The 17,175-nt window shown below is 30.3% G+C and overlaps 1 protein-coding gene across 3 annotated transcripts in view; it reads right to left on the minus strand.

The window, feature by feature from the left end:
* The window catches only part of Syt7 (Synaptotagmin 7), a 202,186-nt gene that overhangs the window by 71,245 nt on the left and 113,766 nt on the right, over positions 1–17,175 (minus strand). For all 3 annotated transcript variants that reach the window (XM_087149979.1, XM_087149978.1, XM_087149980.1), the window contains one exon: positions 4,760–4,901. In XM_087149979.1, coding sequence (XP_087006105.1) covers positions 4,760–4,901 — 142 coding nt within the window. The remainder of the gene's footprint in view (positions 1–4,759; positions 4,902–17,175) is intronic.

Below are 17,175 nucleotides of genomic sequence, written 5' to 3' on the forward strand. Positions count from 1 at the left end.
GCATTCTTTTAAACATATGTAGTAATTTTCGTCCCCAATTGTGAGAAAGATATGAAATATAATAATTCTAGAAAGAGTATTTTATCCAAAAGTAAACAACGAAAAAAGAATTTGGACCACAGCCAAAAAGAAACTATTATTAAGAATGCAAGACATAAAGTACATTGTAATTCGGCATGACTTTAACAATTTTACTCTAAATTTATCTTACTTTCGGATGTAACTTTAAATGAATGTGAGACGACCAATTTTATTTTATTTTAATCTAAATGTGGCTCCATATAGAAGTGTAAGATGTCTTGTATTCAATTTTATATAACGTAGAATTCCCTAATTGTTTACAATAATTTGATAATTTACGTAATCAATGCCAAATAAATATAGGTAACATTGAAAGAATAATGTCAAATTAAGATTAGTATCAGTGAGTGCAATTTAAATATTCATTCGGCAATGAGAGAAGAAAAATAAAAAATACTTCTGCTACAGCAAATTGTTGGTCATTAGGTTGGTAATTTCGTAATTTCTGAACTAACGGCGTGGTGAGGGCAATATGTTAACTAATATGGATTAACCGTCTTTAGCTCCTAAACAATTCGGTACCCATCGATCTACAGCAGGGTGGTTTTGAGCCATTGCCACATGAAGAAAATTTAGAACGAAGTAATGACAATTCTGCGGAGAGAGAAAATTTAATTTTTTTTAATCAAACCAAAATATGATAAAATACTAGAACCACTAACCAACAACTATGGAACATCCCTCCGGCCCACTCTTGGTATAATGGACAGACTCCTGGAGGGGCACTTACCATAGGCGTTGTTAGAGCCATAAAGTCCACTATAAGTAGGCTTATAAATGGACACATCAGGTGTCTCTCTTTTGAGCTTGGGCGAAAGACCTATGTAACGTGCACGAGGTGCACTTCTGCACAGGCTTCTCCCGATCACATTTCACACTGTCTTGGTCTGGAAAAGAAAGACCTCTACTCTGGTCCCTTACTTGTATTTGATTTCCTGAAGACTTTCGAGCTCATTGACTTGCTCTAGTCTGCGGCTGACGAAGAGGAATAAGTCAACAACAACAAAACCAAAATATACCGAATTTAAATTATACATTTGGTAATACTTCTGTGTATATGATTTAACGGAAATTCAAAATTAAGTTAAGAAATGTTTTACAGGTTTGATTGAAAAAAGTGTAAGTAAAATAACTAAAATTTGTAGATTCAGATTTCAAATTTTCCACGCAGTTATTTTAAATAGGTTTTATGATATGGTGTTGTTTGAGATAGATCTTATATAAAAATGAGTTGAAAAGAAAAACGCTTTAAAAATAATAATGGGAAAAGAGCATCAATAGCGTGAATATAGAGAAAGAAAAAACAAAATTAGAATTTACCTAGAATTCTAATAAAAATAAAAGAATATAATTTATCCACCATATTTAGAAATAGTTTTTGGTTTTTTGAGTATTAAAAAAATTATAATTTTTAATTGGCTGGAATATGAAAAAATTACCAAATATATATTTTAATCCTAGGCATTTACGTTTTCGCCAATAAACGAATAATCAAAAATTTACACATGTTATGAAGCTTTGAAGATATTTTTGTCTCTTATTGGTTATTGAGAACCATGCCAAGTGTATTTGTTTGTCCAATAAGATTTATTCAATAAAAGTCCTTTAAAAGAGTGATGTTTGGGATCAGGGAGTGCCGACGTAACAACGAAGACACAAGATATTTCGTGATAACCACTCTTAATATTTATTTTTGAAAAATTTGCAATATCGAAGTAAGACTGGCATGTACATTGGCAGTCGCAGCTTAATTTTTATGCGAAGAAAAAAAAAGAGGGTGGCAAAATCTATCGAGGCACTAATCAGGAATGTGAAACCGAGGACACCAAAACCTATTTAATTGCAAATTGAATAGAGAGGACATGAAAACGATTATTAAAAGCATCACCTAGTTTAATCGAGCAATCAAACTAGTTTTAATACATTCCATCCCGCCTTTCTCATAAGAAAATTTTTCTCTTAAAAGTATTACTTCCTTATCACAATCTGTATTTTTTTTAACATTAATATTAAAAATATACATTAAAGGTTGTCATATATATTTTAGTCATATATATTTGTATATACGTGAGTCATATATACATATAAGTAAAGTATACATGAGTCATGTCGTAAGTAATCATATATACTTTTAGTGGTCATATATACTTCGGCACTCCCAATATATAGACTACTTTACAATTTAAATTTTATTTTTACAGTATGTTAACTTTCTTTTAGAAGTCTTTAAATGGAACAGCTTTTTAAAGATGCTCTTATTTATTGAGTTATAACTCTTAAAAAGCATAACCGAGGAAATCACCTCAATTGTTATAGCAGCATAAAATCCCAAAAGCAATCTTCTTCTTCATAAAACTCATTTTTTTACTCAACTCTCATAAAAGCTTCTTTTAGAGGAATCGTCCCTCAACGTCAACTTTAGTTTGACATTTAATGAATGAAAAATGTCAAAGTTCCACACACACACATAGAGTGAGCTTCTTTTCTACGAAGCTTTAGTATGTGTGGCGATCCCGAAATAAAATCTCATCTCTATTCGTCAAAGAGGGATATTTTTTCCCTCCCTCCCTGAAGAAAAGACTGTTGTCAAAACAGATTACCTTAGAAAAACATACACTCGTAAGGGAAAAAAATAACCCTATTCACCCAAAGGGAAAATATTTGTGGGGAAAATGTCTCCAAGTGGATAGTCATTGTTAAGTAACATATAAATATTACGTTTTCTTTTCCTAAAATCCATAGATCAACTTTAAATCTTAAAAGCTCCTTCATAAAGACATTCACTCAGATATTCTTCAAAAAATGTTTTTGGAACAGGAAATAGAGTTAAGATTTTTTTTGTAGAATTTGGAGTATATTTATTTATTTGAAGGCTGATACATGATGACCTTTTTTTAAAAACTGTGTTAATTTTTTTAAGCTTTATGTTTCAATTTAAACAAATAGTATAAAAAAAAATTTGTTAAATAACATATATGCAATTCCTTTTTTTTGGAAAAATCACAGATCAACTTTAAATCTTAAAAGCTCCTTCATAAAGACATTCATTTAGATTATAGGTAAAAAGTGTTTCTAGAACATTAATAGACAGAGAAAGGATTTTTAAGTAAAATTTGGAGTATATTTTTTCTTTGAAAGAGGATTTATAATGATATTTGTTTAGAAATTTCATTAGGACTTTTCATTTTATTTTTGAGCTTTGTGTTTAAATGTATCGTTTAGTTACATATAAATATATCATTTGCATTAGAAACACTGTAGGTAAACTTTAAATCGTTAAAAACTTGTTCATGAAAGCATTTATTTAGTTTTTTTATCAATTATTTTGGGAAATGGAACAGACAGATAAAAAAGTTGAACCTCCTTTTTGCTTGCTTTTTATTATTAATAATAATAATAGTTCTTAACAACAATCGTCAATTGACAAGCAATAAGAATTAATAAAAATGATATCTAAAAATCACAAGAAATATACGTCTTTCCACTTGCATTTAAAGAAACTGATGGAAGAATAATAAATATTGTTTCCCGTAGACGATATTCCTCTACAGCCAAGCAAAAGTAAAAATTCTTTATCTGGTATTTGTTTTGTAAGGAGCATGTCAGCATAAGACACGCCCTCCAATCAAATTCAACGCTCTTCCAACATCATATAGTTGTTTCTTTTCCAAGAACGAACGTTCTCCTTACTTACAGAAATATATCGCCAAGTATAAGATTCCGGTATGGGTGCGAAACTATAACCTTTTTTTTTAATAATTCTATGATATATATATCGTAAAAGTATAGCACTAATAAAATTTCTACCTGACTTGTTTAACTTTCAAAAGCTTTTACATTGTTTTGAAAGCATATTTGTATGATTTGATAACAAAATAAAACGGAATTATATGCAGTCGTGGATGTTTAATTTCCTATACCGCAATTGACTTGACTTAACTTGCAATAGGGTTTAGTACGCAGAATTTGTTTCTTTAAATATTGAACAAAGGCATGCACAAACCTTAGTCTTTTTTTACAAGTACTGTAAACTTTTTTCATTCTACCTTGTCCAGGCTCTCAAATACAACATTTTGTTTGTGTTGAAAACTTAATGATCAGACTAACTATATCTTTTAAAGTATTAAAGAAAGTATAACTGCGCAAATAAACTTCGTTTTAGTGCTGATCATAAAATCTAAAATAAACCGAGAGAAGGTGAATTTATCCTCGGTTTGAGAACACTTTCTTCTCTTGATTTACGAATGAGAATTGATCCTAGAATCCGTAAGGTTTTTCTAGCTTTATTTTGTGAAGGGAGATTCAACCTTATATAAAATGGGTTGTTTATGCAAGCTTAATGCAAATCTTATGGCACGTAAACTAGCATAGTTAAATTTAACATTGTTTCAAGCTTACAGGGTCTATTTACCAATTATTTATAAGCCTTGTTAAGCATTGTGTTGAATGTGTTGCTGACGTAAAATTAATCTTACACTGCTATGTGGGATAATAACTTTTTGAAATACCACATAGTCTTTTTATAGCTTTTTTGAAATACCAAATAGTCTATTTATAACTTTTTGAAACACAAAATAGTCTCACTATAACAGTTTTGAGTCTGCAAATCAAAACTTTGAATAATTAACAGAAGTCTTTTTTTGGAATAGATAAAGTTAAAAGAATGAGAGAAAATTACCTATTATATCTTTGGCGGGTAATTCTCTACCTTGAATAATTCTCAAAATCAACGTAGAAGCATAGAAATCATATTCAAGACTAAATTGTATTTGTCCGGCAGGTTCTAATGGTTCCGATGTATCGATATCATCGTAATCGTCCTAGAAAAGAAAGAAAACAAAAGATTCAATGACACCTTTAAGAAATAGTTTGCCACATTTAATATATACTTCAAAGGAGAACATATTAGAAAATATGTAGTCTAATTTGCAAAACAATCAGAATGCAATACCGCTTCTTATAACCAACTTTTGTTGCAAGGCAAAAAGATTCATGGTAAAATTGTCACACTATATAGTAATGACATTTTTGGTAAAAAACAGCAACATATTTCTGGTAATAAAAATTAAAACATACGGCATTAAAACCACAAATGTAAGATTTTTTTCCTTCGTGTGGTGACGGTTTAGTGGAAATTCTGTTTTTCAAATTAAAGTTCTTATTATCAAATATGTAATAAAATATGTAAAACTAAAAGTAGATATAACCTAATAAATAGTCATGCTCTAAGGTACCATGATAACATTATTAAATTTTACTTCATTTACCTAATTTTATCACATATTATTAAACTATATTTCATTGTTAATTTTACCAAAATCATTTATTAAGTGATCGGTGAAAATTCCTGAGGTCTTTGGTGCTAATCTAGAGCCAGAAACACGGTAAATTTTACTATATTCAGACAGCGTTGCTGACTCTTACTGTTATTATAAATGCTAGTGTTACTAAATAGAAAAAAAATGGTAGTTTACTCCAAACGGTGTAAAAAAGAAACATTGTTGGTGTTTCGCTACACTAGGAACTATCTTGGTTCTTGTTAGGAAGCACCAAGAACCAATAGTTATGTTTGGTGTCTTACTACGCTGCCAACATTTTTAGCATTAAATTTCAAAATTTTTTTAAAGCAAAGTAATTAACTTGTCAAGCAAAATATCATCAAATACGGACAGCGTTTTTTGGTATACATAAAAAAAACGCCATCTGGTTTTGAAGACATTTTTTTTCTCACGACATTTATGTCTCGAAGCCTTCAACCTTAATTTACAAAGAGTTTTTCGATGTTTTTATTAAAGAACTAATTGATAAACAAGGCTATAAAATCTAATTTTAATAACGCACGTTCTTCTTCATCGATTTTAGACGTATAACGTCTCAGAACTGTTTAAAAACCGACTTCTTTTTGAACTTGACGAGTAACTAGCTTGTCGTGTAAAATATCATCAGCCATTGATGATATTTCCAAAAAAAAGAAGAAAAAAAACCATTCTTCTTTCTCTCTTAAGAAAAAAAGGAAAAGAGACACGAGATTGAACCCGGTCACCTTGTGGGTGACATTAAAAGCGAATCTAGGAAACTAATCGTCCCAATAGTTGGCATCAGTCCATGGACTTTTAGCTCCGATAAAGGCAGCCCCTCTCTTGCCAATCAGGACATTGGTAACAACTTATTCTTGAGTGTTCTTTCGGGTGAAAAGGGGTCAGAGGATACTTGCGATTCGATTGTTGTTTTGGAGGGTCTCTGCTTTACACTCGTTTGCGTCAATTCCCTTTTCTCATTGTTTCGTGTTGCTTTTTTTTTTTTTTTTTCATTCACCCAAAACATGTACTATCTCTTTTCTCTCTTTACCAGAGATAGGACATAAAGCTTGATCTAACAAACGTATCAAAACAATAACTTCGACAACAAACAGCACAACTCAGGAGAAAAGTTAGTTAATAGCTTTTTATTGCTGTTGATATCTTTCATCTTTTTTTTTTATTTCTTTAGTTTTGAAGTCAAGTTAGAATTTTATCGTTGGAACTTGTGAAATCAATAATGTTTTAAAAAATAGGCTAGAAAACCTGAACTACGCGAATACATAACTATAAAAAAGGCTATGTACACAGAAAAAAATTACCGTACTGTATGGTAATGTCAATTCTGGTAAAAAAAAAGAGGAAAAAAACATAATTCTGAACAATAAAAGCAAAATATATAGTATTTAAAGCATACATTTGATCATTTTTCCGTTCATGTGATAATGATTTAACAGTCATTCCAGTTTTCGAAAATAATTCATAAAAAATAATTATACCAGTAACTTCTTTTATTCTTAAAATAATAAGAGAATGAAATGAATATAATTATATAAAATATGAGAAAAAAATTATAAAACTTTTAATTTTATTTTCATTATTTTTTTTAGCTGCAGCTCAAATGGTAAGATCAGAGCAAAAATAAATTTAAAAAAAAGCGTTCACCATTAGTTTTCTTTGAAAAAATAACGAATTAAAAAGCAGCAGCCCATATAAAACAGGATCAATCATCAATGCATTCATGTAACTAGTAAACGCCTTTTTCAAACTTTTATGAGAGTAATCTTAACGAAACCATTAAACTAAAATAGGCCAAAGCACAAAAAAAACATTTATTTCTATTCAAAAGAAGTTAAAAACAATGTTTTTGTCCGCATTAAAGTTTTGAAAATGCACCAAACGGCTATACATACATATTTCAACTACAATAGGTCTTACAGAAAAAGTATTGGAGCTATTGTAAACAGTTTAATAATATCCACTCAAGAATCGTTGGTTGCTGGGTGATTGTTGGATGATATTGTCACAAGCTCATTATCCAAACATCATTCAAGTTTGATTCATAGATATTTGCTTTTCGCCTTGCTTAATGATAAATTTATTTACATCTCGAATAAACAAACATTCTAAACAATATTAACTTTAAAATATTTTTTTATCCTTTTCTTTAAAAAACTAAAAATGCAGGGTTATACTTTTTTTGCCTACGCATATATTTTCAGATAATTAATTTCCCGAATCAGCCTTTAAGTCACGAAAATGTAAAAAAATAAAATAAGCTTTCCATTTCAATTTTTTTTAATGGCGGGTATCAAAATGCCCGAAGTGATGCTCATTTAACCTTACCAGGTGGGCACCCTGGTAACGTTATCTTTCATTCTCTTAAGATCTAAGTCTATATTGAGGAAGCGATCTCATGAATAAGTTGTGCTGCCACCTATTCTGGGGTTTGAACAAAGACGTACTGTCACCTTTGCGGTGCTCTCTAGTCAAACGAAAGAAGAATCCTAACCGAATCCGTGAACCTAAGTCATGGAGGCGAGCAGCATTTTCCATGCCACACTACCTCATTCATAGGGCTCCTTATGCATCACACAACACAGAGCAACACACAGAGAGAAACATTTATGCCCCGAGCTGGATTTGAACAAGCAACCATTGGGTTTGCAGTCAGCCGCGCCACTGCTCGACCGGCTTTTAAAATTTTTTCATCGTTTTTTATGTTTAATTATATTTTAATTTTTTTTAAAATTTCATAAACATGTTTTGTCTAGAAACTAGTATTCCAAACAAGATGAAAGTTATAAACTTTTTTTCGAAGAGGTTTCCGGTTCAAACCCGTAAGATGTCCACGTTCATCAAGCTCCATGTGAAAGTATTTTCTACGTAAATAATTATTTTTCAAAATAATTCATGCTTTTGTATGAAATTTTATGATCTGTGGATATCATAAAATATTTTGTATTTATCTACATCTATATCTTGCAATGTTCAAGTTCACCTTGAGTTATATACTTAAATGGGTGAACTTTCTATGAATTTAACCCTATTATACATTTTCTCAAAATAGATATAGATACGTAGACATAGATATTACATAGATATTTTTCTAAACCATATATGAAGCATAATTTTGTTGAATTAGTAAATATTAAAATTTTTTGCATAACGCTCTTAATGTGCATATAAATTGTAACGTGAATATTCATGAACTTTTGACTTCTTATAACATTAATGAGTAATTTGGAATTCAAATATGTTTAAAAAGAAACGCAACTTTCTAAAAACATTTCCACCTGCATCTAATTACGACCATCGATTAGTAATTAAGGTCCATTAGATACCAGATCATAAATATACCATTTTAAAGTTCAAAAGGTATGTTACCTTCACGTCATAAAATTACACCTTTTAAGAATTCAGGTTTTTTTAGAGATTTTTTTCTCGTATATGTGTGTGTGTGTGTGTGCTTTTAGGTATTTCCAAGAACTTTGTTTAAGAACTGCAGCAGTACTAAAAAAGTTTAATTAAGAATGCATAGCTATAAAAATATTTATGAAGAAGTATAAACAGAAATTATTTCTTTCATCTTGACATTCTGCAGGCAGTTTTTTCGTCACATTTTATAGAGTCATCATCGCCTGGCTTTGAATCTAATCTGTAGGCGGAATCTCACGAGACTAATACAGAATTGAAAAACATCCACGAGGAAAAAGTTTTATGACTCTCCTGAGAAAAAAAAGAGAAATTACAAATGTATTCCCGGATTAGACTGAATCCTGGGAGAATCATCTAAGTCATGAGAACTCTCATCCACGGAATCGTCATACAAAAGCTTTCTTTTTTAAAGAGACTATTTGAGCAAACGACTCTGGTTGATCGATTTTTTTTTTAAATACATAAGTCATATTTTTCACATTGTTTAGCAAAAAAGCAAGTTATTGATAAAAAAAAATCGATAAAAAAAAATGAACTAAAAGATTTCATGTGCTGCCATCTAGTGGAAATTCTAAAAGCTTTCAAAAACCTATCTGGAAACAAAAATAAAGGCAACTCGATGCAAAAATATCAATTGTTGAAAAAGTTAAAAGAAACAAATTTTAGAACAATAGATTACATCAGGGAGTATCAATTTCTTACATCGTTGTAAAGAATGTAATTTTACATGGCAAAAAACAGAATTTGAAAAAAAAAGAGGAAAAAAAAACGGTCTAACAGTTTCTGAGAAGAAAAAAAAGAAAAAAATCGTATTTTTAAAATTTGATCTAAAGTTTGGAGTATGTTTTTTGTGTCTGATTGCGTAACTTAAAATATCGTCTGCACTAAATAATGAGCGTATTTGAAGTCATCCTCACGAAATATTAAGATTTTAGTCTTAAAATGTGAAGAATTAATCATTGTATAAAAAGTTATTTAAGGTGGTCAGTTTTTTTCCGGCACTGTACGGCAACGAAACAAAATCAAAATAGAGATAATTGTTGCTAAATTTTATTTCAAAACTAACAGTGCAAACATTACAATTCATTCGAAAATGGCACATAGAATATTTTCTTTACTAGAAATACTTGATGCTAGTGGAAATAGAAATACATTTTTATTGGGATCGAATAGAGAATGAAAACTTTAATAGCCAATTATTTTACAAGTATGACGTATGCGAGTATTTAAACGAAAACAACGTTTTTTCAAGTTTGAAATATTTTCTTGACAAAACTTTATGCAGCAAACTGTAACAAGTGACATTTGGAAGATAGGAATAACACTAGAAAACTCTGCGTGACATTTGGGACTTTTTAGGCCTCCTTGAAAAAGGCTGCCACTCTTACAAAAAGCTCACGCATCCATCATGGTTCGGAATACGATATTTTCTTGTTTATAATAACATAGGAGCGTATATTTCTTCCAGCGAACTAGAGCTGTTTGACATAGCAATTTTATGCAACAAATATTATGCTTTTGAAGTTGAGTTTTGAAAATAAAAATGGAGAGAAAATCGCAGAACTCTACAATTTTAGAAATTGTTCCATGTTTGCGCAAAAATATCCATAACTGTCACTATATAGTAATATTTGTCAACGCATTGGTAATGTTAGTTATGAGGAAATATAAAAAAATCTGAACTAATTATAAATAAAAACCAGTTTTGAGTTAAAATATTCCCATATTAGTCTTTGGTGCATTCCTTTTTTTTGTGTTTTGTTTATATTTCCAGTTGGGAGCAACAAAAAAAAGAAGAAAAAAAGAATTCAAATTGCGCGAAAGTTGCAATTGAAAAAAATATGATTAATGCAATAGAAAAAAATATACTGTTAATCTAGCCTACTTTGTAGACATTTTTTTCGTATTATATAATAGAAAAAATGTCCACATTTACAAAAAAAAGAAAAAAAAATATATGAAAATTCATACTGAATTTTCGAAGATGAAAAACTTCGATATAAAAGGAAGGTGATAGAAAGACATATGGTGTACTTATTCACTCGTAATATATGTAAATATGTATAATATAATAATGTATGTATAATACAGTAATATATGTATAATACAGTAATATTTGTATAATATAGTAAATATGGCGTACGTAACGGTCTGTTCTATCAACCGATGGAGATGAGATTTCAGATATAGTTACGTATATTTGAATACTTAGATATAGTCAAATATTGTTAATTACGGTTAACCATAGTTGACCATCAGTCCAGTGTGGGACCATAATATGCAAAGAGGCCATTCGTTATTGTCATGATATCGGATGAGAAATTCAATCGCAAAGTCAAAGCACAGTCAATGGTCCCTCACGTCCAACAGCTGGAAACGCTGGTTTCGGTATGGTGAGAAGTCTCTCAGAGTTACCTTTTTGTGGGAATGATATCAGTTTGATTGCTTTATGAAGCTTAGAGATGTTTCTAATATTCATCTTGAAACTATCCTTCATTTCCTCCGGCAATCATACTTGCTATGAAGTTTCTCAGAGTTACCTTTTTCTGGGACCGATAGCTTCATGATCGCTTTATGAAACTTGGAGATGTTTCTAATAGTCATCTTGAAACTATCCTTCATTTCCTCTGGCAATCATACTTGCTATGAAGTTTCTCAGAGTTACCTTTTTCTGGTACCGATAGCTTCTTGATTGCTTTATGAAACTTGGAGATGTTTCTAATATTCATCTTGAAACTATCCTTCATTTCCTCTGGCAATCATACTTGCTATGAAGTTTCTCAGATTTACCTTTTTCTGGGACCGATAGCTTCTTGATTGCTTTATGAAACTTGGAGATGTTTCTAATAGTCATCTTGAAACTATCCTTCATTTCCTCTGGCAATCATACTTGCTATGAAGTTTCTCAGAGTTACCTTTATCTGGGATTGATGGCAGTTTGGTTACTTTATTATTTTTTGGACTAAAAGTAGTTTATTTTATGAAACTTGAAAGTATTTCTTATTAACTTCTTCAGACTATCTGACGTTTCAGACAGCAAGCACACCTGTAAAAAGTTTTTCAATGTAATCACCCTCAGGGACTAAATGCAGTTAGATTGCCTTGTGAAACTTTAAAGTAATCAATTTAAAAGTCCCCTTTCAACTCATTATTGTTTCCTCTGGCAATCATTCCAGTTGTGAATATTTTTAATCATGCACCTTGAGCAGTGGTGGCTCAGGGCATATAGCACTCGTCTCCCAATGAGGTGCACTGGGTTCGAATTCCAGCGACGGATGTTCGATTCGAATTCCTGATTCAGCTCACACTCACAACAGTGGTGACGTAAAAATATTCTCAGTGGTAGATGAATCTTGAGCCCCCTTGCCGTCAGCGAAACCGTGGAAGGTTTTCGTGGTTTTCCTCTCAAAGTAACGCAAATGCGGGTCAGTTGAATCAAAAAGTCCTTCACAAAGGTAAATTTCCTCCTATAATTAATCCAGAAGTTACTTTGTCTTCTGGATTAGGTTCAAAAGTACAAGGCTACGGAGTTGAACATTAGTAGTTGTAAACTCAAAAATTAGGTCGGCTGTTCAACGACGGTTATAAAATTAATTAATGATTCTCCTTCCTCAGTAGTGCTTCTTTAAAAATTTATGAAGTTATATTATTTTTCTTCGTTTAAATAATAATTTGCGATTCGTAATTTGTATACTTCTTTTACATCATTGTTAATAAGGTCAGTAAAATATACAATAAGGGTGGTGATTACTGAACATCCTGAATTTCAGTAACGTATAGAGTCTTACATCAAAAATATATTTTATGTACAATAGATTTATCAAATATTATTAAATATGTTTTAAGATATAACAATGAGAAAGTTCTTCATAAATGCCATTGGCCCTACATAAATATTTTATATATAAGTTTTAAGGATATAAGACATTTGAACAGAGAATACTAAAAACCGCTGACTCTAAGAAAAAAAAATATGATTACTAAGAAAAAATCTTTAAGCCAATTTAATAATGTCAATGTATAACTTTTCATAACTTGAAAATAAAAAATGGCTGCCAAAACTTTTAAGATTTTACTTCGTCCAGAAACAATGCCACTAGTAAAAACTCGCATTACTGCGAAAACTGGTTAGAACTGCATTTACGTTTAAGAAGCTGTTTCGTGTTTCCTTTTTTGGAATATGCATATTGACCTTGGCAGTATTCATTCATTTCACTTTATTAAGTCTCTGTAAATTGGTTGATGAATGGTAGATATCTGTCAAATATCTCTTTAGTGATATAAAAATGTTTTCAAACACCCTAACCCATTGTCGACTTATACAATTTAAATAAAAAGAAAATGGCTTCGATCATTTATGTGTAGGAAATATGTAGATCTATTGAGTGTCAATTTTTAACAGGAAATAACATAAGTGGTACTTAGTTTTTTTCATTTTCCTTTATTTTATTATTTTGATAAAAATATCCGTAAATGAATTTAGCGTTTGAAAAATTTCTAGGAGAATGAAATGATAAAACTAAAATTGTATATGTCCATCACAATAAAATTTGGTTATTTATTTCCATTAATTTTTTTTTGCTTAGCTGATCTTTTTGGAGCTAATGCTGACTTATTAAAATAGTCCAATTTTGTTTTATTTAAGTATTAATTTATTTTAAGGTAACGCTAAATTAATCCCCTTCCAACTTAAGTATGTTATTGATTGGTTTTCATTAAAAACATGCAGAGTATCATATTTACCTAATAGTTTTTTTATCGATATATTTCAGTTTTTGTGTTTTTAAGGAAAGTTAATAAAATCTAAATTTTTTTTATTTAATTTAAAATCCATTGAAAAAGATATATAAAAAAAAAACATATGCATTATATTAATCTTTTATTTAAACAAAATCTGACAAAGTTGTTTACTTAGTAGGCTCAAAGTGTCAAAGTTGTTTATTTGGAAACCAGGCCTTTTCTTGAAACCAATTTATATTAAATCTGTTTTGTTTTTTTATGTATATATGTATTCTTTCGGATTTTCTTCAGGATTTTTTGAGGGAAGCTGAATTTTTACGAGTTTTAATGCATGTTTTTTTCTGACACATAAAAATGCTTTTCACTTCTTAACTAAAACGGTGTTTTAACTTGGTACATGGCTTTGTTAATTATTCTTTCCTTAAAAAATAGTATTTTTACAAAAGCTCCATAAAGCATTATTTCAGATAAATGTTTTTCAGCGTTTAGACAACTGAAGTTCAATGTTTTTGATCAAACTTGGATTTCACATAATCATTATTTTAAAATTTCTAACACACACGCATATATATATATATATATATATATACACTCATGGACAAAAAAATTAGCGCACCAAGAAGGAGTCGTCAAAATGAAACGAAATTTTACATACGTAATGACTACTTCGATATACACCGAAAAGCAATTACATTATGACCACCCTCCATCTATAACAATGGGCTCACCCAGGTTTTCATGGTTTCTCGCCCAGGAACGATGTTTTCATGGGGCACATTAGGACCCATAATCCTCATAGAACAATCCCTGACGTCTGTAAGCTACTTGAATATAGTTGTAGACCAGGTTCACCCATTCATGGCAACAATTTTTCCTGCGGGGAATGGTGTTTACCAACAGGATAATGCACCATGTCATAACGGTCGAATCGTCATGGTTTGGTTCGAGGAACATTCCAGTGACTTTCAAGTCATTTCTTGGCCCCCAAATTCACATGACCTTAATACAATAGAGCATTTGTGGTCCTACTTGGAAAATCAAATTCGTGCTGCCACGCTACCCCGTCGCAATCTGAGGGAGTTGGTGAGCGCTTGGTACCAGATACCTCAAACTACCTATCAGCACCTTGTGGTATCAATGCCACGGCGGTAGCTAGCAGCTTTGAGGGCTGAAGGTGGTCCTACATGTTATTAGCAGGGTGGTCACAATGTAATGGCTCTTCGGTGTAAGTAAATGATTAGAACATTAAAGATTATCGTTTTTCTTTGATTTTCTAATCATTTACTTGTATCAAAGTAGTCATTACGTATGTAAAATTTCGTTTCATCTTGACGACTCCTTCTTGGTGAGCTAATTTTTTTGCTTTAAATTTCCTTAAAGTGCATAAAACTCAATAAACTAGATGAATTCTCTCCTTTCAATATTTGTGATATGTTTAACCCCCCCCCCCTAAATCTTCTTAACTCACATAATATTTGAAAAGATTGTTTTTAATTCACTTTAAAAAGTAGAGTTAAGATCATTTTATTGAATTTATGAATAGATAAATTACATATAAGTTTAATAGAATATTTTTAAAAAGGAGTGACGTGATGCACGAATTAAACTAGCCCGAGAGGTATATTTACATAAGCGAAGAATTATGAAATGTTTAAATGTTTATTCAAAAAATTTATATTTCGTAAATGTGTTCCATTCAAATAAATAATCAACAGAATAGAACAATTCGCTATCATCTCATCATATTTGTATACAAATAATAAATACAAAATAAGATAAATATTTAAGTTTTTAACTCAATTTAATTTCAAGGATTTCTAACTATTATTTGCCTTCTTTCAACCCTCAAGTAAATTAGATTATAAATGTGTTTTAAAGAAATTTTGAAGCGTCATTTATAATTCAAGAATCTTTATTCAAATATAATGTAAAAATATTTTTAATTTCATTGTTTGGAGAGAAATATTTTATAACACACTTCAAATTAAAACCGTGAAAGAAGAACAAACATATTAAACGACATTTTGAAAACAATCTAACTTTAGGTTCAAGAGCATGTTCGGTCGACTGAAATTCTAGAACAATAATTTATTTTGCCAAATCTTTAAATATGGCGGTTTTCGTTGGAAAAAGATATTTTATTAGCAGAATTTAAAATTTCATTAGGTTTATTTCTCTAAATTTCCTTTATTTAAGCCTTTTAGCTAGCCTTTTATTTAAAAGCAATTAAATTTATTACGCAGAAACTACAGAGAAAATTAAGCATATTTGCTAAAATATTATTTTATTTTATTTTATAACCATCGCTAAACAGCCGACCCAATTTTTAGTTTACGACTACCAATGTTCAACTTCATGGCCTTGTACTTTTGAACCCAATCCAGAAGACAAAGGAACTCCCGAATCAAATATTGGAATAAATTTGCCTTCGTAGTAGACTTTTTGATGGAATTACCCCCATTTGCGTTCCATGGTGAAGAAAACCACAAAACCTCTCTGATGGTGGTAACCCCTGATCTGTCTACCACTGAAGATATTTTACGTCAGTCCTGTGGTCGGTTCGAGCTGAGTGATTGGTATCGACCAGCCATCTCTGGAATTTCAATCCGGGTGCACTCAGACGAACGCTCTATCCCCTGAACAACCACAACTCCAACAGATAAGATTGTCGAAAAATTATATTTTTCAATCAAACTATTTTTTTAAATTAAATTTTAAATCACAAGCCTGAACACAACTACCGCCTCGAAATAAAAGTAAGAACATTCATTATTTTCATTATATTAACTATATTTAACGAGCGCAAATTTTAGAGAAAAAAAATAAAATATAGTAGTAAATTTCATGTCAGTTAGGGCCTCGATAATTTCCGAAAACTTCACTAGGAATATGGGAGAATTAGCTATTATACAATAAATGTAATGTTCTTTTGTATTTTTACGTATGGCATGAAAACTTCATTTTTTTTAGAATTTTTATAGGGTACATGCTGAAAATGCGCAGTAAAAATTCACTTTAAAAATAAATTACTAAAACATTAATAGGTAAGAACATTCATTATTTTCATAAATAGGATTCATATTTATATATAAACATATGAACATTCATTCATTACCTTACTCATATATAGGTATTTATGTAACATTATGTAAAATATGACCCTATACACAGTTTAATTAAATGGTCACATCAATAACCAAGGAATATAGGAACATATGAACATTCATTCATTACCTTACTCATATATAGGTATTTATGTAACATTATGTAAAATATGACCCTATACACAGTTTAATTAAATGGTCGCATCAGTAACCAAGGAATATAGGAACATATGAACATTCATTAATTATTCTACTCATATATAAGTATTTATGAAACGTTATGTAAAATATGACACTATACACAGTTCAATTAAATATTCACATCAATAATCAAGGAATATTGAAGTTTGAAAGCGGTATGTTTAGTTGATTTATTGTGCAAATCAAATATACATTTTTTAAATTATATTTTCTATTGACTCTTTTATTTTTTTTAAATAAAAGACAAAATCCATGAACTACTTCTACTTTTGTTGAACAAAGTCTTAAACATAGATTAGGAATCAATAAAATAA

The sequence above is a fragment of the Parasteatoda tepidariorum genome, chromosome 8 (assembly GCF_982258835.1).
Source record: "Parasteatoda tepidariorum strain Cologne lab strain chromosome 8, Ptep-v5.0, whole genome shotgun sequence".
NCBI classification, from domain to species: Eukaryota; Metazoa; Arthropoda; class Arachnida; order Araneae; family Theridiidae; genus Parasteatoda; species Parasteatoda tepidariorum.